This window comes from Grampus griseus, assembly GCF_964374135.1.
Source record: "Grampus griseus genome assembly, chromosome: 13".
Lineage (NCBI taxonomy): Eukaryota > Metazoa > Chordata > Mammalia > Artiodactyla > Delphinidae > Grampus > Grampus griseus.
Window position 1 is genome coordinate 45586606 of NC_139007.1, and position 22284 is coordinate 45608889.

General features: G+C 36.5%; 1 protein-coding gene across 1 annotated transcript; it reads left to right on the top strand.

The window, feature by feature from the left end:
- Positions 1-5874: 5874 nt before the first annotated feature.
- Positions 5875-21440, top strand: RSPH4A (radial spoke head component 4A; the record flags this gene model as incomplete). The annotated part of the gene is made up of 6 exons (XM_082668942.1): positions 5875-6551; positions 8968-9202; positions 14213-14941; positions 16004-16151; positions 19570-19687; positions 21203-21440. 6 exons carry the CDS (start codon positions 5875-5877, stop codon positions 21438-21440), a joined length of 2145 nt encoding a protein of 714 aa, XP_082525068.1.
- Positions 21441-22284: the final 844 nt, after the last annotated feature.

Below are 22284 nucleotides of genomic sequence, written 5' to 3' on the forward strand. Positions count from 1 at the left end.
TAATGCAATGTTAAATCGAACTGTTTTATGAATTTTTTTCTTTGGATTGTTCCTTGCTCATGTATAGAAATGCAACTGATTTTTGTCTGCTGGTTTTGCATCACGCAACTTTGTGAATTTGTTTACTGCTTCTAATAATATTTGTGTGGAATCTTTAGGTTTTACTATGTATAAAGTCATGTTGTCTGTGACCAGAGACAATTTTACTTATTCCTTTCCAACTGATGCCTTTTATTTCTTTTTCTAGCTTAATTTTTCTGGCTAGGACTTCCAGTACTATGTTAGATAGAAATGGCATGAATAGGCATCTTTAATTTGTTCATGATCTTAGTGGAAAATCTTTCAGTCTTCAAACATTGATTATGATGTTAGCAGTAGCTATTTCATATATGACTTTTTATGTTTAGTTTCTCCCTATTCTTTATTTTTTGAGTTTTTTTTAATCATGAAAAGGTGTTGGATATTATAAAATGATTTTTCTCTATTGAGATGATCATGAGGTTTTCTTCCCTTTGTTCTGTAAATGTGGTATGACATTAATTAATTGATATATGTTGACCCATCTTTGTATCCCAGAAGTAAATTCTACTTGATCATGGTGCATAATCCTTTTAATATGTTGCTGGTTTGTTTTAAGGGTTGTATTAAGAATTAATATTACATGATAGATGTAGTTTGCCAAGTATGGTACCTGGCATTTAGTAAAACATATTTAAGTTTTCAAATCTCTTCATATATTTTAAGAGTTTTTTTCCCTAAAGAAATGTTATAATTTAATGGTAGTGGCTGTTGGAAGTCTAACTGATAATGAAGTGGACTATAATCCTATTTTCAGCCTTACTACGTCCTAAATTTGTTTCTTAGCTGATAACTGTAAAAGGAAAGTGAAGTATCAAAGCCTATGGAGAACTAACAGATATTTAGCTGGCTTGAGAACAGCCTGAAGTAAATTGGAGAAGAGATTAAAGTGGGTTGGAGGAACTTTTTGACCTCATAGTGCTATTTCTTACCCAGTTGTTATTGATGTGCTTGTCCCACTAGGTACCATCGGAGACTGGAAACATCACTTGACCGTGGAGCAAAATGAAACATTTGACAGAGTATTCCAAAGGAAAATGAAATATTTTCCCTTGAATTTTATCTGGGACATAAATGAGGAGTAGAATCAATGCAAAAGAATCATAAAAAATCTACTAAATTTGTGGGCATATTTAAATATATATTTTAATACATACTTCTCATGCTAATGTTGATTATAAAACTTTATTATGAAAAAAAATTAGTGAACAGTGCTTACATTCGTTGCCGTGAGTTTTGTAAACACTTTGAAATTTCAAACATTAAAATGATTTGGGAGATTCTCTGCATTAGTAGCCTGTAAGATAAAGGGAAAAACAGAAAGCATGCAGCATGAATTGTAAATCCCTTGAGAGAGTTTTCTGTAGTGTGTACTTTTCCTTTATCTACAAATAAATGTGGGATTAAAAAGTAAAAATCCTTTATCCTTCTTAGTGAACTTTATTCTTTGGTTTTAACCAAACGTGTATGTCAAAATAGAGAACTCACATGAAACACATGCATCTATTTAATAATTTACCAGATCACAAAGTTTACATGAAAGAGCAGAGGTTCAAAGGTGAAATAATCATCTAATGGTTCTATCATTTAACTATTGGTTGAAAAAATACTTTTATCCATAACATCTAAGTCACTAAACTAATTCCATATGTATTTACTGGTTAAATAATTTAAGATAAAATCATTTTGAATAACTAGAAAAATATAAGTGAATCTGATCATAATTCCCAAATGGGAAAAAACTTGTGAAGCATAAATCAATGGAAGAAACTTAAAGGAAAAAATTAGTAAGCTTACAATCATCAACATTTCAAGGCACCACTATCCACAGCAATCAACAAAGGAAAGGACTCAATGTTTATGTACAGTGTACATTACTAAGGATGCATGAATTACAACCACACTGAAAACATACACGAATCTCAGAAACGTACTATTGAGTGGAAAAAAGGCTAGACACTTACTGCATGAAACATTACGTAAGATAAAAAAAATAGGTTAAAATAATCTATGGGTTTAGAAAAAGAGAAGTTACCTATAGGAGTGGTATAGTAACTGGTAAGGCAAATGACAGAATTCCTGTGGTCTTGGTAATACTCTGTTTCTTCATCTTAGTGCTGGTTCCATAGGTGTGGTCACTTTGTGAATATTTATCAGGCTGTGTGCAGGTGATTAATGATTTTCAATGTATTTTGTCATATATTAATAAAACTGATGAAATAATTCATAAACATAAATAATAAGCATAATTACAATGATGTCATTATAAAGAAACAGCCTTTCAGAGTATGTATGGCCATACTTCAATATTTTACTTTTTATTACCAGTACATGCTCATTATGAAGAAACAAGAAAAGTAGATTTGAATGTCATGCTTTTAAGGCACAGTGGAGAATGGATTACTTTTATTGAAGAACAGGTAAAACATCGTGTTTATTACACAATGACACTACAGCTAACCTAAAAGAATATGATATGCATGAATATAACCACACTAAGCAGTAATCGCAATACTCGCAACTCAGAGGAAAGAAATGGACAGAAAAAATATAAAATTTTAAACAGAATATTTCATCTCAACAAAGTCGCTTCACAAAAGTAAAAGATGAGGCTGCAATCAAAATAGATATGCAGCGATTCATTTTTTAGCCAAGCAAAATAAGTTATTTATTGATGTTGGGTTGATTAGAGTTTGAGTAAAGCATCTAAAGAAACATGTCTATAGAAAATAAACATACCTAAGACTGTAAACTGTCTCCCAACATCTGTGAGTCTACCCTTGTCTTTAGTAGACATATATTACAAAGAATTATTTTAAATTATAATCTAGTTTGAATAAAATATAATAGAAAAGCTGTGGAAAGTTTTTTCTTTCTTGTTATATAAACACATAATATTTGGGCCGCAAAACTAAAACAATTACTGGCCCATTACCGAAAAGTTTGCCTATGCCTCGTATTAGGCTCATGTCTTCTTTTTTATTTAAACAGTACAATCTGTACTACCTTTATTTATTTTAATATTTAAAATGTACCAGAATTTGTCAGTTGCAATAAGTCCAAGTTGGCTCTGGTGTGCTTTTGACATGCTTCCAGTATTCTTTCAGTTCTTTCTGATATAGGAAGATGTTCTAGGCTCATTTGTACTTTCCTTGCCGCTCCACTGCAATCAGTCATTGATTGTGACTGATTTAGGTATGCTTTAGGTATGCTCATTGCTCTGACTTCTCATTGCTTCCAGGTCCCTCAGCAGACAGACCTAGGTAATATAACATGGTACAATTTCATGTGATGATATGATGTGCTCCCAATTACTTCAATTCTTTGAGATCCAAATGACAAAATGAAAAAAATGAATTGATTACTTTGAGTGAAGAAGAGGAACAAATTACGACATCACAATTATACAGGTCTTTCTAAAATGTTTCTCCATTTCACCTTTAGTTAAAATTTTGGGCAGATCATTATTGGAATAGGGCATCCCCTCCAACAGCTTAGAAAACTAAAACTTCACTGATCATTAAAAAGTTCCAAGGGGGGCTTCCCTGGTGGTGCAGTGGTTGAGAGTCCATCTGCGATGCAGGGGACACGGGTTCGTGCCCTGGTCCGGGAAGATCCCACATGCCGCGGAGCGGCTGGGCCCGTGAGCCATGTCCGAAGCCTGTGCTCCGCAACAGGACAGGCCACAACAGTGAGAGGCCCGCATACCGCAAAAAAAAAAAAAGATGTAACATCACTAGAAATCCCATGGACATTAAAAGGATAATAGAAGATACTATGAACAAGTCTATGCTCGTAAATTTGATAACCTAGATAAAACGGAGCAATTCCTTGAAAAATACAGTCTGCCAAAACACACACACACATATATAGGCATATATATGAGGAAATTGAATCAATAATTAATAATCTTTGAAAACAGGCCCAGATGGGTTCACAGGTGAATTTGATCAATTCTCTACAATCTCTTCCAGAAAATAGAAGCAGGGGAAATACTTCCTAATTCATTCTATGAAGCCAGAATTACTCTAATAACAAAACCAGACAAAGACATTTCAGAAAAGAAAACTACGGACTAAGATCTCTCATGAATATAGATGCAAAAAACTGTTCCTTATCATGCCTTTTTTCTGGTCCTACCACCCTGCTCTGGCTTGTCAGTCCAAGAAAAAATCCTCCATCATATCTTGTCAGCTTCAAGGGTGGAGAAAATAGAACTATGATGGGGAAAAAATGCTATCTCCCCTTCAACCTTTGTATCAATTACAAAAAATCTCCAATTTATAATTCCAGTTTACCTTTCATTTTGTTTTTCCGAGTCTTATTCCAAGAGTTCTAATCTGGGACTCTGACTTCAAGGAGTCCCTGAACCAGAAGAAATTACATGCAACATCTGGTGTGTGCACACCCATGTGTATTTTGGGAAGGGTAAATATCCACAGCTTTGAACAAATGATTGAAGAGTTCTGTGCTTCTCCCACCAAATTGGGGGTGGGAGGTAAGTATGATGCTCTTTCATGAAATTAGAATTTATGACCAACATGTTGCTAATTGGAAGTTATATCAAGTATTAATTGGTTTATTTTAAAAGAGAGAGAGATACAGAACAAATTAACATTAAAGACTTTAATTAGGGAGTTCCCTGGTGGTCCAGTGGTTAGGACTCTTCTGCTCTCACTGCTCTTCCCTGCCCATGGTCAGGGAACTAAAAATCCCACAAGCCACGTGGCCCAAAAAATTTTTTTTAATTATAATCTTAAAAAAAAGACTTTCATTTACAGTTTTTAGTCAAGGCCAGATATGGTTCCATCCTCTATACCTTCTTTATGTTGGAGATGGAATAATATGAATTAATAGTCATGATCTTAAATATTGCAAAATTATGAATTCACATTCATATTATCAAATAAAGGTTACATTATACTAATATAGCTTTAGGGTTAATTTGAATTTCAATTATTAGGAAACAGGTAACCCATGAATTGTCTATTTATATAGGGTAAGCTTCTGCACTGCCTTCTCCTTGAAGGTAATTTTCTGCCTACTCATCTGGCAGATTCCACATGAGGGAGAAGAGCAAAAATCAGGACTTCCTTGTTTATTGTTCAGAAGTTGCCCAAGTTTGGTTGGCACAGATGAGAAACCTTTGCCCTCTGAGTCTTGGACTCTGATGTTCTGCACACGAGAGTCTCATTGTCACCTGCACCTCAACATTACCAAGGTCTCCCCCTCGCTCCGTCCCTCCATCCCTCCTTTCTCTCTCTCTCCCTCCCTCCCTCTCTCGTTCTCTCTCTCTCTCTCTCTCTCTCTCACACACACACACACACACACACACACACACACACACAAGCTCTGTAAATGTATTGTCCCTCCACTAATGCAGGACTCACTCCTCAACGTGCAACTTGAATCAAACTATCAGACCCTGAAAATCATCCCGCCGGGTCGCGGCTCTTCCTCTCTGCGTCGGACCAGTTCTCAGGTTTCCAACCGCGACTGATGGACTGCAGATTGGATTGGCTGAGCTAGGTAGAGGAGCAGAGGCTCCACCAAATCACAGATCTAGGATTTTCATCTTTCTTGGTCTCCTCCCTAGAATCCTGGCAACAGATGTGTGTTATTTCTCTTAGGGGAACCCTGCCTGGGGTTGCTATGGAGATAGGACGCTGCGACTTGCAGAGCAAGTAGGACCCAGAAATCGCCGAGCAGACCTTAGCAAAGCCACTGCCTTGCGTTGCCTCCTTCCATATCTGCACGCCCCCTTCATCCAGAACTTTTTTTCTCTTGACTCCTTCCATGGAAGACTCGACCCCCCTGAAACAAAAAATACAACACCAAGAACTTGGGGAAACAGGGCGGCCGTGGGAAGAAATGGTAACAGCCTCCCAAGATCCTGAACCTGGGTTATTCGAGGCCTCAGAGTCGGAGCAGGGGCCGGAAACTGGACCCCAGCCCAGGAGCAGCCCTCCTGGGATCCCCCAATCTGGAGCCAGCACGCCTGTGGATGACCTCGTAGGACCAGGTGTGTCATCTCCACCTTCCCCATCTCAGGAGCCCTCTTCCACTCCTTCTCCCCTGGCTCTGGCCGTGCAGGACCTTATGGCACCATGGCAGTCAGACAACACCACTAGTGTGATTTCTGAAGCTGAGACACCTCACTTTGACCATTTGGAACAATCATCTGATAAAGGAGAATCAACTCCTCATCAAACATGCCAATCAGAGGGAAACACTTTTCATCAATCTCAGCAAAGCAAATGTCACCTGTATGGACCGAGGGATGTGAGCTACAACAACTCTAAACGGAAAGAGCTGAGATTTGACATTTTTCAAGAAGAAGACTCAAACAGTAACTATGATCTGGATCAGCCTGAGTCTGGGGCTTCTGAAGTGGCCCCCAGCATGCCTGAGATTGCCATTCAGAATGCTAAGGCTTACCTACTAAAGTCCAGTAGCAAGTCGGGCTTAAATCTGTAAGTCTTGGAGGAAGGGGGTTGGGGGAGAAATTTGGCAAAGGAAAGTATCTCTGTGTGGGGATGTGTTTCTGTGGGTGAATGGAAATATATCTGAAATGTCTGTATGAGTGAGAGAGTGACTTAATAACTCTTTGTATCATAGGACTCAAAATAGGTCACTGGTGGAGATTCTTCTAGCTTCTTTAAAGACCCTAGGTGCACAGAAATAAAATCTAGGAATTGTGGAGTCGGGTTTGAAAGAAACCATAAAGACAGTGAAGTCCAAGCATCTCTCCAAGATGCTTGTAAAAAAGGACTGTCTACCAAAATCTAAGCATTCTAAGTGCTTATATGGCTTGGTTTTGAGTCCCCACCCAGGCCAGTGCTAGGGTGATAGATTACCTGCATTAACCTGGAACTGTCCTGATTGAGCACTGAAAGTTCTGCATCCTGAGAAACCTCTCAGTCCTAGGCAAACCAGGAGAATTGGTCGCCATACAGGCCACCCAAAAATACATGCCATTTTATCCAGATCTCTTAAAATGTGGTGATCAATGGCCCAGGAATGTTCTGACCATCCCATTATAGCTAAAATTCAGATCTTATCGTTGAGTATAATTTTCTAGAGATTCTTGCTGCCGGGGTTACATAACAATAGAATCAACAGACTTTTAGGGCTAGAAGGGACTTGAGAAAACATCTAATACAATCCACTTGTTTTCTAAGTGAGGGGACTGAGTCATGGAAAAATTAATTTGCTCAAGATTTCTCTGGCTTACAGCACTCACTGACTCTTACCTTTCCCTCCCTATGCTTTAGCCACGTGTCCTCTTCAGTTCCCATGCTGCTCCCTCTGCCTGAAAGGCTTCTGCCCTAAGTCTTTCTAAGTCTTTGCCTGGCTGGCTTCTCATCTTTTAGAAGTCAACTTCCACAGAACTCTATTATAACTGCCTGTTCTTTCCTTCATAGCACGTAAGGCCATTTATAATTGTACATAGACTTATAGACTTATATTTAATGTCTGACTCTCCCACTTAAGTGCAGGCCTTCAGAGTGAGGGACCATGTGAGTTTTGTACACCACTATATACTTAATGCCTAGCACAGTGCTATCAGGTATTTACTGAATAAAGAATGAATTAATGAATGGAAGTACAGGAAATACAGCCCGGACCTTTCGAATCTAGTTAATCCACCACGTAATTTGCTGAGATGCCTCCTGATTAATCAGCAAACATTAAATGAATGCCCATTCAATATACAGTATGTGGCAAATGTTTGTAGCCATTACTTGGCTTTTAAAAATATGAGGTATAATTTTAAAGTCTGAAGAATAAGAAACCAATGAATATTCGATGTGAGAAATCTTCACAAAACCCAAATTAAAATATTATTTATAAATTACTGTTTTTAACTACAATTTACTTACGTTTCAGGGATGTGATTTGCTGCTTAGCAGTGCATTCTATTTGAATTACTGATATAAACTTCTTGTCACAATTCCCTGGGTTAAATAACAAGCATGAATTTACAAACTTTGATAAAATGCCAAAAGAGCTCATTATAAACACTTGAAAGTTCACAATTTAAAACTGAATACAAAACAAAAAATGGGAAAATTTCGTTTACTGAATGATTTTGTAACTGACATTACTTAAATAGCTAAATTTAATTTAATTTCCAAATATTAAGTCTCTGAGGTAACAAATGAATACCTTCCATAATATTCACTATTATTTTCTAAGTGCTTTAGAGCCTGTAGTTAAAAATGGCTTTTAGTAAAGGACAACTTTAACTCCATCTCCTATATGCTGACCTATGACAGCCATGAAAGCTGTTTTTTGTTGTTGTCGCAATTAAAACAATATTTGCCTAAAATATAAAATTTCACATTGTTGAATAAAAAGCCTACAGAAAATAATTGCTTGCTTCTTTTTTGCCAGTCATAATATTTCTGTTCATTTATAAAAATAGCAATATTTTGAGAAAGAATATGATATTCTTCATGTATAATATTTGTAAACTGGCCTTCACATTGGTTGCCCATATAATCTACATATTTTTCTTTGACATTCTTAAGATCCGTGAGATAGATACAGATATTAAAGAAAAAATAAAATAACTAACCTGGCGGTCCAGTGGTTAAGACTTCACCTGCCAGTGCAGGGTGTGAGGGTTCAATCCCTGGTCAGGAAGCTAAGATCCCATAAGCCACGCAGCACTGCCAGAAAAAAAAAAAAAAGAGAGAACTTGCTTTGATTTATTTTATGCTCAAAGTTTTTCTTGGCAGTGGTAGAAATTACTGTGTTTTTCCACTAAAAATATCTAAAGTCTTCGAGTTCTTGAAGTTTCCTAAAAACCCACTGAGAATGCATGAAATGTTTTTCAAATGCTTTTGACACGGTTATTATCTGGAATTTTCTCTTTTTGGGTAGATATGATCATCTTTCTGAAATGCTGACCAAGGTCTTAGATAAGCGTCCTGAAAATGCTGTGGACATCATTGAAAATGTTAGCCAAGATGTGAAGATGGAACATTTTAGTATAAAACTGGATACACTCCAAAATGAGAATGAGATGCTTCCAGCCTATGAAATAGCAGAGAACCAAAAAGCGCTTTTTCTCCAGGGAAATTTAGAAGGAGCTGACCAAGAAATGGAAGATGAAATAGTAAGTCACTCCTGTAAAATTGAATAGGTCAACCTTAGGGTTTTGAGCTTAGTGGGGTGTGGCTTTAAATTCATATCCACTGCCTTTTATAGCGTACTAAATAGTATTGCAGCCTCATTTCACACCACTCATTTCCTTGGTTAGAGTTTCTTACGTTTTCACACAGTGTTTTAGTATTTCAGAGGCTTAGCTGTTTTATATGTTTGTAGGGTTAAACTGCTTGATATCAGAAAAAATGTTTTCTTCATCTTTTATATTCTCCAAAGTACCTGGTACAGATCTGAGTGTGCAGCTGTTTCTTATTAAATATTTGCTGAATGAATGAATAAATGTCACATAATTTAAAATTAGGCTTTAAATCAAGTTGCATATTTTCCCCTTTAATTTACTGGAAAAATTAAAAGAACTTCTAATGTCATTTGCATTCTCTTCCAAGGCTACATCTTCATATTGTGTCTTGACAGTATATATATTATGTCAATGAGACAGAAGAGGAGAGAAATAAAATATTTCTTTTAATCCTCATAGATAAATTGCTGAAAATATTTACAAAGTTGGTGACAGAGATAAAAAGGTATCATTTGAGAATAAAATCAGCTGTATTATTGAAATTTTACCTCCAAATATTTCAAATCAGTATACGCTGTTTCCTAAATGCCTGCATATTTGCAATTTATTCTACTGAGTAATTTATACTGTACATCTACTGAGCTTCTATGTTCTGTTACTATTAGACTATTTAAAACTGTCCTCATACCTGCTAATTTGATGTTTGGAGTAACATATGTTCAGAAAAGAACATAGAGTTCAGTCAAAGAAAGAGGAGGAGTAGGGATATGCACAATAGGTTTACCCTCTAGAGCTCCTTAGCTGTTATAGGGAGACACAAATTGACAGTGAGATATAGAATACTCAGAAGGAACAAGTGATAGCTGTCAAGGATTTGATATTGGCTGACCTTTTCTAAAAATATCTTACTCCAAACACTTGATTATGTAGCCACATATAGTATTGACAAGTCTGGCGGCAAACAGCATGTGGGGATCAAACAGAAGGCAGGCACTCTCATGCAGTTTATCAAAGAAGGTTCAACTCCAGTATGAGAATAGTGCACTGCACTATCTATAGGCACAGTATTACAAGGCAGGGATCTGTGTTCTGAACTAGGTTTTGGGATGAGAATACAGATAAGCTGTCTTGATGCTGGAACCTGAGCCTCTTAACCAGATTCCATCAATTCCTCCTAATAAAGAGTAGGATTGGTTTTAGAGAAAGGATGAACCAAGTCATCAGATGAAGATAAAAAGTTCTGCCTCAGAGAGTAGAAAGATTCAGGAACAGGAAGACACGTAGCTCTTGGAACTCTGTCCCAGACTGGTATGTTTAGAGTATTAATATTTCTATTCATGTCTTTGACCACACCAGAATTCCTGTTCTTAGTCTTCAGCATTCATTTATTCCTTCACTCATTGATTTGCAAACATACCTACTGCATGCTAGGTACTGACACATACACATAAAAAAGACTTTTCTAACTTTACGTTGGTCACAGTCTAGTGAAAGAGGTAAAAAAAGATTAAAGTTATTTGACTACTGCAGTAATAGAGATATGGTGGAAAAAACAGGGGCTTTTGAATTAGATCTGAATTTGAATCCTAGTTCAATCACTTATTCCCTGTGTGACTCTAAATGACTAAACCTTTCCAAGCCTCAGGGATAATCACATGGCAACAACTTGAGGGGTAGAGGTCCTATATATAAAGGATCTGGCACATCCTAGAAACTTAATGAAGAGTAGCAGTTACTACTGCGTTGTTTCGACAAGCTATGAGCAACTAACTGCTATTAGGGTCTGGGCAATGCTTTGTAATGGCAGTGATATTTCACTTGGATCATGAAGGATAAGTAGAAGTTCACCAGGTGAAGACTATAAGGCATAAAATTCTGGGCCAAAAGCACAATAAAATGTCAAGAGAGATTATTTAGCATTTGGGAAACTGACTTCAGATTTGAGGGATTTTGAGTGAAGGAAATGAAGCAAGCAAGGTGCTTTAAAGCTAGACTGCTCACCGTGTATTGATAAGAAATTGATCTCTTGCGTACAGTGGGAAATTAATAGAGGCTTTTAGTAGAGAAAGCATGGTCTGACTTATGGTTTAGGAACATAACTTTGGTAGTAATGTGGAGCAGAATGAAAGAAGAAGGGTTTGAATGGGGACAAGGAAGACAGTATTAGAAGACTTCTGTGACAGGACAAGTAGTCCAGGTGGATACTAGCATGTTAAAGAGGAGGGGATAATGCCAACAGCTCTTTAGGTGGTGGAATCAATAGGACCTTAACTAAATATGAGAGTCAAGGGAGTCAGAGGGAGCAAGGATGACTGAACTTTCTAGTTCGGGAAACTGAGTGATGGTGATATCTTTGGAAAATATTCAGATTGAAAGTTCTCGTGGCTGGCTAGGAATAAGAGTGTGAAATGTAGGAGGAAAGTCAGAGTGAGAGAAGTAGATTTTAAAAACCACATATCACTTGGGTTGGTGTGGGAGAAATCTTCTAGGCATAAAGTGCTGAGTGATGAGATGACTGAAATTTTGAGGACACCGATATTTAGGCCTCAATTAATTAAAAAGACTAAGAAGAAATAGTTATAGAAGACAGAGTAGGATCAGAGCGTGTGGTGCAATAGATCCCAAAGAAACAGTCTTACAATCAGATGAGATTAGGATTGAAAAAAGTCATTATGCTTATTTTGACACTCTATTTTTCAACTCAAGTTATAACACAAATAAGAGCAGATCATTTGTGAGAATAGCAAAGCGCTCTTAATTTCTCAGGGTCTAAAGGTTGTCTTGCCAAGTTATCCCTAGCTCAGTTAAGGTTATTTTCTACTTTCTCAAAAATGTTTTTCTAGAGTTCACTTGAGACTCTTTTTATTTTCCTGTATTTCTTTTTCAGAATTATTTCTGCTTTTCTCATTTTAAACCCAAAATTATTTATCATAAGTAGAAGCAAGCATCTAACTAAATTATGTCTTCGAATGTAGTCATGCCTGAGCGTTTACCTTATTATACGTTCCTTTTATTTATCCTGTATATTACACCCATATTGATTTTTATTTACTCTATATCTTACCATATCCATATCATAAATATTTATTTAGTAAATGTATGATAATATATTAAAAACATATATAAACATATATTTATAAAAATTATTTTCTAAATATCTGTAGGTAGGTTTTGCTATATTTATTTATTTGGCAAATATGGCATTTTAAAATTTTTTAATGTTTTTTGAATTTTATTTTTTACTACAGCAGGTTCTTATTGGTTATCTATTTTATACATATTACTGTATGCTACATTTTATTATTTCAAGATAGTAAAGGGGCCACTTAAATATTTCTTATAAGGAGAGGATGTTGGACTATTTTTTTCCATGGTAGGTTATTACAAGATATTGAATATAGTTCCCTGTGTTATACAGTAAATCCTTGTTGCTTATCTATTTTATGTATAATAGTTTGTATCTGTTAATCCCATACTCTTAATTTATCCCTCCACTCCCTTTCCCCTTTGGTAACCATAAATTTATTTTCTGTGTCTGTGAGTCTGTTTCTGTTTTGTATATAGATTCATTTACATTAGTTTTTAGATTCTACATGTAAGTGATATATAATATTTGTCTTCCCGTCTTACTTCACTTAGTATGATATTCTCTAGGTCCATCCATGTTGCTGCAAATGGCAATAGTCCATTCTTATGGCTGAGTAGTATTCCATTGTATACACATACCACATCTTCTTAAACCAGTCATCTGTGGATGGGAACTTGGGTTGTTTCCATGTCTTGGCTATTGTAAATAGTGCTGCTATAAACATCAGGGTGCACGTATCTTTTGCAGTTGTGTCTTTGTTTTCTTCAGATACATACCCAGGCATGGAACTGCTGGATCATATGGTGGTTCTATTTTAAATTTTTTAAGGAACCTCCATACTGTTTTCCATAGTGGCTACACCAATTTACATTCCCTCCAACAGCGTAGGAGAGTTCCTTTTCTCCTTGTAGATTTTTTGATGATAGCTATTCCGACCAGCGTGAGGTTTGTGGTTTTGATTTGTAGTCTCTAATAATTAGTGATTTTGAGCATCTTTTCATGTGCCTGTTGGCCATCTGTATATCTTCTTTGGAGAAATGTCTATTTAGGTCTTCTGCCCATTTTCTGATTGGGTTGTTTGTTTTTTGATATTGAGTTGTATAAACTGTTTGTATGTTTTGGATATTGACCCCTTGTCAGCAGCATCATTTGCAAATATTTTCTCCCATTCCCTAGGTTGTCTTTATGTTTTGTTAATATTTTCTTTTGCTATGCAAAAGCTTGTAAGTTTGATTAGGTCCCATTTATTTTTGCTTTTATTTCTTTTGCCTTGGGAGACTGATCTAAGAAAATATTGCTATGATTTATGTCCAAGAATGTTTTGCCTATGTTCTCTTCTAGGAGTTTTATGGTGTTGTGACTTATATTCAGCTCTTTAAGCCATTTTCAGTTTATTTTTGTATATGGTGTGAGGGAGTGTACTAATTTCATTTATTTATATGTAGCTGTCCAGCTTTCCCAATACCACTTGCTGAAGAGACTGTCTTTTCTCCATTGTATATTCTTATCTCCTTTGTCGTGGATTAATTGGCCATGGGTGTGTGGGTTTATTTCTGGGCTCTCTATTCTGTTCCATTGATCTATATGTCTGTTTTTGTGCCAAAACCATGCTGATTTGATTACTATAGCATTGTAGTATTGTCTGAAGTCTGGGAGGGTTATACCTCCAGCTTTTTTTCCCCTCAGATTGCTTTGGCAATTCTGGGTCTTCTGTAGTTCCATATAAATTTTAGAATTAATTGTTCTAGTTCTGTGAAAAATGTCATGGTTTTTAAAAATAGGGATCACATTAATGTAGACTGCAAGCAGTTCTCTTATGGATAAAATATTAATCACAGCAATTGTATTCCCAGGCAGAACACTCTCTTCCAAATGTAATGGAGTCAGCTTTTTATTTTGAACAAGCTGGAGTCGGTTTGGGCACAGATGAGACTTATCGCATATTTCTTGCCCTCAAGCAGCTTACTGACACCCACCCAATCCAAAAATGTCGTTTCTGGGGTAAGATCTTAGGTCTGGAAATGAATTACATTGTAGCTGAAGTGGAATTCCGTGAGGGAGAAGATGAAGAGGAGGTGGAAGAGGAAGATGTACCTGAAGAGAGGGACAATGGAGACAATGAAGCTGATGAAGATGAATTACCAAGGTCCTTTTACAAGGCCCCACAGTCTATTCCAAAGGAAGAAAGCAGAACAGGTGCCAACAAATATGTCTATTTTGTTTGCAATGAACCAGGAAGACCATGGGTGAAGTTACCAGCAGTTACACCTGCACAAATTGTTATTGCAAGAAAAATCAAGAAATTTTTCACTGGGCGATTGGATACCCCCATCGTAAGCTACCCACCCTTCCCAGGAAATGAGAGTAATTACTTACGAGCACAAATTGCCAGAATTTCAGCAGGGACTCAGGTCAGCCCTCTAGGATTCTATCATTTTGGTGAAGAAGAAGAAGAGGAGGAAGAAACAGAAGGCAGGCGAGATAGCTTTGAAGAAAACCCTGATTTTGAAGGAATCCAAGTGATTGATCTAGTGGAATCCCTATCCAATTGGGTTCATCATGTACAACATATACTCCCTCAGGTAGGGGCTTTGCAATTCTCAATCTATCATCTAGTCAGCAAATATTTATTAAATTCTGTCTACAATGCATACAATATATACAAGACAAAGGCCTTCAGACTCCAGAGACAATTAAAAAACCTAGTGAAAACACAGAGTACTGTATAATTGCCAAGTAGTATAAACCTGTGATCCAAATGTAAATAAAATAAATATTTCTATGGAGTATTTGACAAGTTACATAAGGATTTAGATTTAGGTGTGTTGTGAAATTATTTTTTATATGTTAAATAGAGATGGTACATTAATTTTGGTAGGAGTTATTTTATTCTATTTTTATAATACAAGGAACTTTTTTTTGCCAAGAATGATAAAAGATTCTAACAAAAACAGTGTTCTATAACAGTTATATAGAACCTATTCTGCCAGTTGTTCTTAATAGCACTTTATATGTATTATCTCATTTAAAACTCACAACTGCATGAAAGACTAATATCCTTTTTTTTACAGATGACGAAATTAAGGCAGAGGGTTTAGGAAATGTCACAAGGGGAATATAGCTAATAAACAACAGGGTCAGATGTGAATGGGCAGAATGGATCCAGAGTCCATACTCTTAATCAATCTGTTAAACTGTCTCATCTGCAGGTAGAAAATCTTCATTATACTTTGATGTACATAAGAGATATTCTTAAATACCTCTAGATGAGTTAATTAAATGAGAAATTATAAGCCCCAAACTCCATACCTAATCTTATTATCACATTTTTGTTATTAATAATAATAATAGTACCTTACCTTCACATAAATCAGTAAAGTGATTACCTTCTTCACCAAGGTTCTAATGATTTTAATATATAAATGTTCTGTAACTTCAAGAAGTGGGCAGATTCTTGAAATAAATAGTACAGTCTTTGCTTAAAATAACATTGATCAAAACAGCTTTTAGTAAATATATGTCGAATGAATGATCAACATGCCACATAATGGGATGTCATGCAGATAATTACTTCAATCCAAAAGAATATTTTGATATTTTAAGGTCCTTGTTAGACTACTAAATCTTCCAATATTTATACCCAGGGTCGCTGTAATTGGTTCAACCCCATACAAAAAAGTGAGGAGGAAGAAGCAGCAGAAGCAGAAGAAGAAGAAGAAGAAAGAGAAGAGCCTGACTACATAGAACAGGAAGTAGGGCCTCCTCTCTTGACACCAATCTCTGAAGATTTAGGTAATTTTACACACTACATGTGTGTGTGTGCGTGTGTGTGTGTGTATAGGCATACATAAGTATGTACACATGTACATACAAGCAAACTTTGGAGGTATTGCGGGATAAATTCCAGACCACTGCAATAAAGTGAGTCAATAATTTTTTGGTTTCCCAGTGTATATAAAAGTTTTGTTTACACTCTACTGTAGTCTATTAAGTGTGCAATAACATTATTTCCCAAAATATGTACATACCTTAATTAAAAAATACTGTATTGTGGGGGGATGAGAGAATTAGGTGAGGGAAATTAAGAGGTACAAACTTCCAGTTACAAAATAAATGAGTCAAGGGTATGAAATGTACAGTGTGGGGAATATAGTCCAAATAAAAAGGCCTTTGTATGGTGACATACAAAGTGGCTAAACTTGTCGTGGTGATCATTTTGAAATGTATAGAAAAAAATCACTATGTTGTGTAACAGGAACTAACATAGTGTTGTAGGTCAATTATACAAAAAAACAAATATACATGCGAACTCAAAGAAAAACAGATCAAACTGGAAGAAAAAATATTGTATTGCTAAAAAATGCTAACCATCACCTGAGCCTTCAGCGACTCATAATCTTTTTACTGGTGGAGAGTCTTTCCTTGATGTTGATGGCTGTTGACTAATCAGGGTGGTGGTTGGTGAAGGTTGGGGTCTTAAAATAAGACGACAAGGAAGTTTACCACATTGACTCTTTCACAAACGATTTCTTAGTAGCATGCAAAGCTGTTTGATAGCATTTTACTCACAGTAGAAAACTGAAGTCAATCTTCTCAAACTCTGCCACTGCTTATTAACTAAGTTTATGTCATATGTAAATCCTTTGTATTCGTTTCAACAATCTTCACAGCACTTTCACCAGGAGTAGATTCCATGTCCATGTCAAGAAACCACTGTCTTTGTTCATCCATAAGAAGCATCTCCTTACCATTCAAGTTTTATCATGAGATTGCAGCAGTTCAGTCACCACTTCTTTTGTGTGTGTGTGTGTGTGTGTGTGTTACACGGGCCTCTCACTGTTGCGGCCTCTCCCGTTGCGGAGCACAGGCTCCGGACGTGCAGGCTCAGCGGCCATGGCTCACGGGCCCAGCTGCTCCGCGGCATGTGGGATCCTCCCGGACCGGGGCACGAACCCGTGTCCCCTGCATCGGCAGGCGGACTCTCAACCACTGCGCCACCAGGGAAGCCCTGGCACCACTTCTAATTACAGTTCTCTTGCTATTTCCACCACATCTGCAATTACTTCTTCCAACTGAAGTCTTGATCCCCTCAAAGTCATCCATGAGGGTTGGAATCAATGTCTCCCAAACTCCTGTTAATGTTGACATTTTGACCACTTCCCATGAATCATATATGTTCTTAATGGCATCTAGAAAGGTGAATCCTTTCCAGGTTTTCCTTTTTAAATTTTATTTGTTAAATTCTCCATTTATTTTTTCCTTCCAGTTGTATTGATATAATTGACATACAGCACTGTATAAGTTTAAGGTGTAAGACATAATGATTTGACTAAAATACATCACAAAATGATAACCACAATAAGTTTAGTCACCACCCGTTATCTCATATAGTTAAAAAAGAAAAATGAAGAAGAATTTTCCTTGTGATGTGACGAGAACTCTCAGGATTTACTCTATTCACACCTTTCATATATAACACACATCAGTGTTAATTATATTAATCATGTTGTACATGACATCCCTAGTACCTACTTAATAGGATGTTTGTACCTTTTGACCACCTTCCTTCAATTTCAATTCCCCCTCCGACAACCCACCATCTCTGGTAATCACAAACCTGATCTCTTTTTTTATGAGCTTTTTTGTTTGTTTTTGAAGTATAATTGACCTACAGCACAATATTAGTTCCTGGTGCACAACATAATTCACCATTGTTGGAGCAGTCAGAACACACACAATATTTATAGAATTAAGTTCTCTGTTTTACATGGGCATGGTTTGTGGTACCCCAAAACAATTACAATAGTAACATGAAAGATCACAGATCACCATAACAAATACAATAATAATGAAAAAGTCTGAAATACTGAGAGAATTACCAAAATGTTACAGAGACACGAGGTGAGCAAATGCTGTTGGAAAAAATGGTGTCAACAGACTTGCTTGATGCAGGGTTGCCACAAAATTTCAATTTGTAAAAAACTCCATACCTGTTAAGCACAATAAAACAAGGTATGCCGTACTATGTATGTATACAATGTAATATATATTTTTATATATATACCAAATACTCTCTCTATATTGATACTATATATGTATATATACACAGGTATTTCCTGCTTTTCAAAAGATAGACTTACACCACTTTGCTTTTATGAGAGAACTACATTAGTACCTATTTTCACTGATAGAAATCCAGAGGATTTTCTCTTTTACGAAGAAAAAAAAAAAGGCAAAAATAGCGTTCAGCACTTGTTTTCCAGTGAGCAGTTATAGAAGCAGCACACACTTCAATGTGTCAGAGGGGCACCTCCAAGCTCCTTCTCCAGGAACTACACTCAGCATCTCAGCATCAAGTTGCCATAGCTTTGAACTGTGCTTGTGAGCTTCTATGCTTTATCTCAGTTAATCTCGTCAATACATTAGCAAGATGTGTCCTAAGGTAATAGCTTCTTCACTCTATGTCATTTCAGCTTAAAAAAGGTTTCATAGGAATGCTCTACTTTTGGATAGCGGGAGAAACCTGTGTACACACACACACACACACACACACACACACTACAGTACATGGTAGGAATAAAGAATGTAATGTAGCTGGCCCCACTGAGAACTGCCTAGGACAGAGGTTGCAGGAGTGCACTGCAGAGGAAGTATAAGGTGGCTCTACCTCTTAGTGGAAATGCTGATAGCTATCTTTTTTATCATTCTTGTTTTGCATTCTACAGATCATAAACACATGACACAGCTAAAATATGAGATACTGTTTTTGGTTTTTTTCTGATCTACTATTGCTTTCATATTCTTTTTTTCTTCCTATTCAGTTTTGGAGCATTCATGCTTATAACCCTAGCTCTCTTTCGTAATAATGATTTGGTCATCACGTATTTTTCCCTCCGCCACATAGGCCTCCTCTTGTAAAACATTTTCTCTGCGTTACAAATGTACACACACATATAAACACACACAAATATATATATATATATATACACGTGTGTATATATATATCTATATAAATGTATACACACATTTTTTTCAAATTTCATTTTTACACGTTCATATAATACCCTCCTGCTCTTATGTTAAGCTGCTAACGTTTTAACTTTATGTCAAGTGTGTATTTTAAGATTTATAAATACAGCTTTTCTGTTACACAGTATATCCTTGTCTATTTAGCAGTTAAGTCTATTTTGAATTTCTCTTTGGTTTACAGAGATGCAGAATATACCGCCTTGGACAACACGGTTATCCTCAAATCTCATTCCTCAATATGCTATTGCAGTCCTTAGATCCAACCTTTGGACTGGAGCATATGCCTTTTCCAATGGCAAGTAAGTATGTGACAACTTACAAGGCTATTATTTTGATTATTTAACTTCTGGAAATTATAAGTTATCACTGGAATGTCAAGTGTGTATGGAATAAGATTAATTCAAACAACATCCATCTTATACAACAAAGCATCAAATTTAGAACATTAGAGTAATTCAGACTTCTGCCTTTTCATCTGAATTATCCAATTAATGGGGCTAAAATATGTTTTTTCTTCTATGATTATTTGATTAATTGATATTCATTTCATGGAGGTAATTCTAAGCAGTATTTAGTTTAAATCTCATCATTTTTGTTGGATATCTTGATAAAAGATAATTTAAAATATGTATGATTTAGGCTATCATTTTCAAAAGAGTTAGGATAAGAGGACAGTAAACGTCCTTTAATTCCTCACCCAGAGCTTACACGTTCGTCTTATGCTTCCATTTCTTACTTAATAACCTAGTGTCAGAAGCTCGGCTGAGCTGGAGAGCTGAGTGGTCAAATGTCAGAGTAGCCATTAAAGCAACAAGTCAGAAATGAAAATGTTAAGCCTTTAATCACTTACTGTGATGGTATAACCAAGTTGAAGGACTGATTCCCCCCACCCCAACCCCGTTCCATTTGCCCCGATGGAATGGCACACTGGTGGAAGGTCAGATGGGTCAGCAGAGTTGTGGGGTCATCTCAATGACAAGCAAGTCCCCACATAAGGCTCCTGCAGTTTTAAGGACCTGTGACCAGAGAAAGGTGGGGAGGACTAGGGAAAAGTACTGGGTACTGAGTCAAGAGTAGGGGAAGTGTCTATAAGGTCTCCCCTTCTCTCACCCAACCCTCATTAGGAAGCCTTGGCAAAGGGGCCTGAAGAAGACCTCTGCTGAAGGCCTCAGATGAAGAGGCCTGGGAATGAAGGCACCTGGGCCAGGAACACAATTGTGTTAAGAGCATGACAGGCCAGAGGGGCCAGAATCCTTGACCACAACGCTCTCTTAGAGATTGCAGTGCACTGGCTATGCACCAAGTCTGGGGTGGAGAGGGCAGTTTCCCCCCCCCCCCTCCGTGAGGCCTAACTATGTAAAGCTTTTGTAATTGCTCAAGGATGGACCTGAAAAAACACACATAGGTTGTTAACCACAAGTCCGACTTCTCACCCAGCCAAGAGTTTTCAAGGCTGGCAACTTCTTAATTCTTTCTAACTCTAAGGAAGGTATGTAATTTTTAACTTCATTGCTTTGTTTTGTTTTTCTGAAAATAATTAAAAGATGAAAGGCTGTGGTCCAGGTGTAGGGTACATTTTGACAGGGTCTGGCCCAATGTTTTCTTAACCAGCTTAAGCAGTTTGGATCATAGTAATTCCCTGTGGTAAAAGAATCATTTAGGGATATTTCATCTCTAATGCATTTAAAATATACTGTACTGTTTTAACATTATGGGACTATGATACTCTAAGTACCTTATCCTTACAGAAAAGAAGGTTCAATTTTTCTTACTGAAAAATTATACAATGATCTACATTTTTTTTTAACTTACAGAAAGTTTGAAAATTTCTATATAGGCTGGGGTCATAAATACAGTCCAGACAGCTATACACCTCCAGTTCCACCACCAGTTTATGAAGAGTACCTCAGTGGACCAGAAATTACAGAAATGGATGACCCTAGTGTGGAAGAGGAGCAGGCTTTCAGGGCTGCACAAGAAGCAGCTGTAAATTCAACAGAGGAAAATGAAGAAACTGAGGAAGATGAAGATGAGGAAGATGACTATGACTAATAAAAATAAAATTAGCCCAGTTTTATGAGACTGATACACACATACTCCTTATTTGGGACTGATATATATATATATATATATATATACACACACATACACATATACATATAGTTGCCTATATATATACATATATATATATATATAGGCAACTACTGATGTGCAAAATACCATTCCTTGAAAATATAAAATTCGGAATTTTGTATGTAGAACTATTAATATGTACTTTTAGAAAGATACTCAATGGATTTTTCAGAGGCTAAATGACATTTTCTTACATTACTGTTTCGATGGCTGCAGCTAATGGCATATGTGCCTCTATATTTTTTTCTCTTTTTTTTTAAGTCTCAGGTTGAATTTCTAATATGGCAAACATGGAAATACATAACCCACAAAAGCTCCTTGGGAACGTAAATATCTTTTGCGCATCAAGGAATACTGAGACCAAAAATATTGAAAATAACTAAATTAGAGCGTGTGTTCTTAAGCAATCTGTGATATTGTATGCAAATACTGTGTGTATGTATATACATCTATATATATATTCCCCCACTGTGGGGAGAGGGTACGTAACTCCACCACCTGCTCAAAGACTGTGGGAACATTCAAATTTTTTAACTCTTTTGCTTGTTGCTTCTTAAAGAAATGTCTCAATGTAACTCTTCTTTCATCCTATAGAAACTGGTTTTATCTGATTTCAGGGAAAACAATTTGCACAGAGATGGCTAGCTGGGACATCCGAAGACTTCAAACTGATACCTTCTACCACTGCTTTTCTAAAATTAGTTATTTCCATTAACCAAAATAGTATTTTTAAGTTCTATATGTGATGTGCCAGGCACTGTGG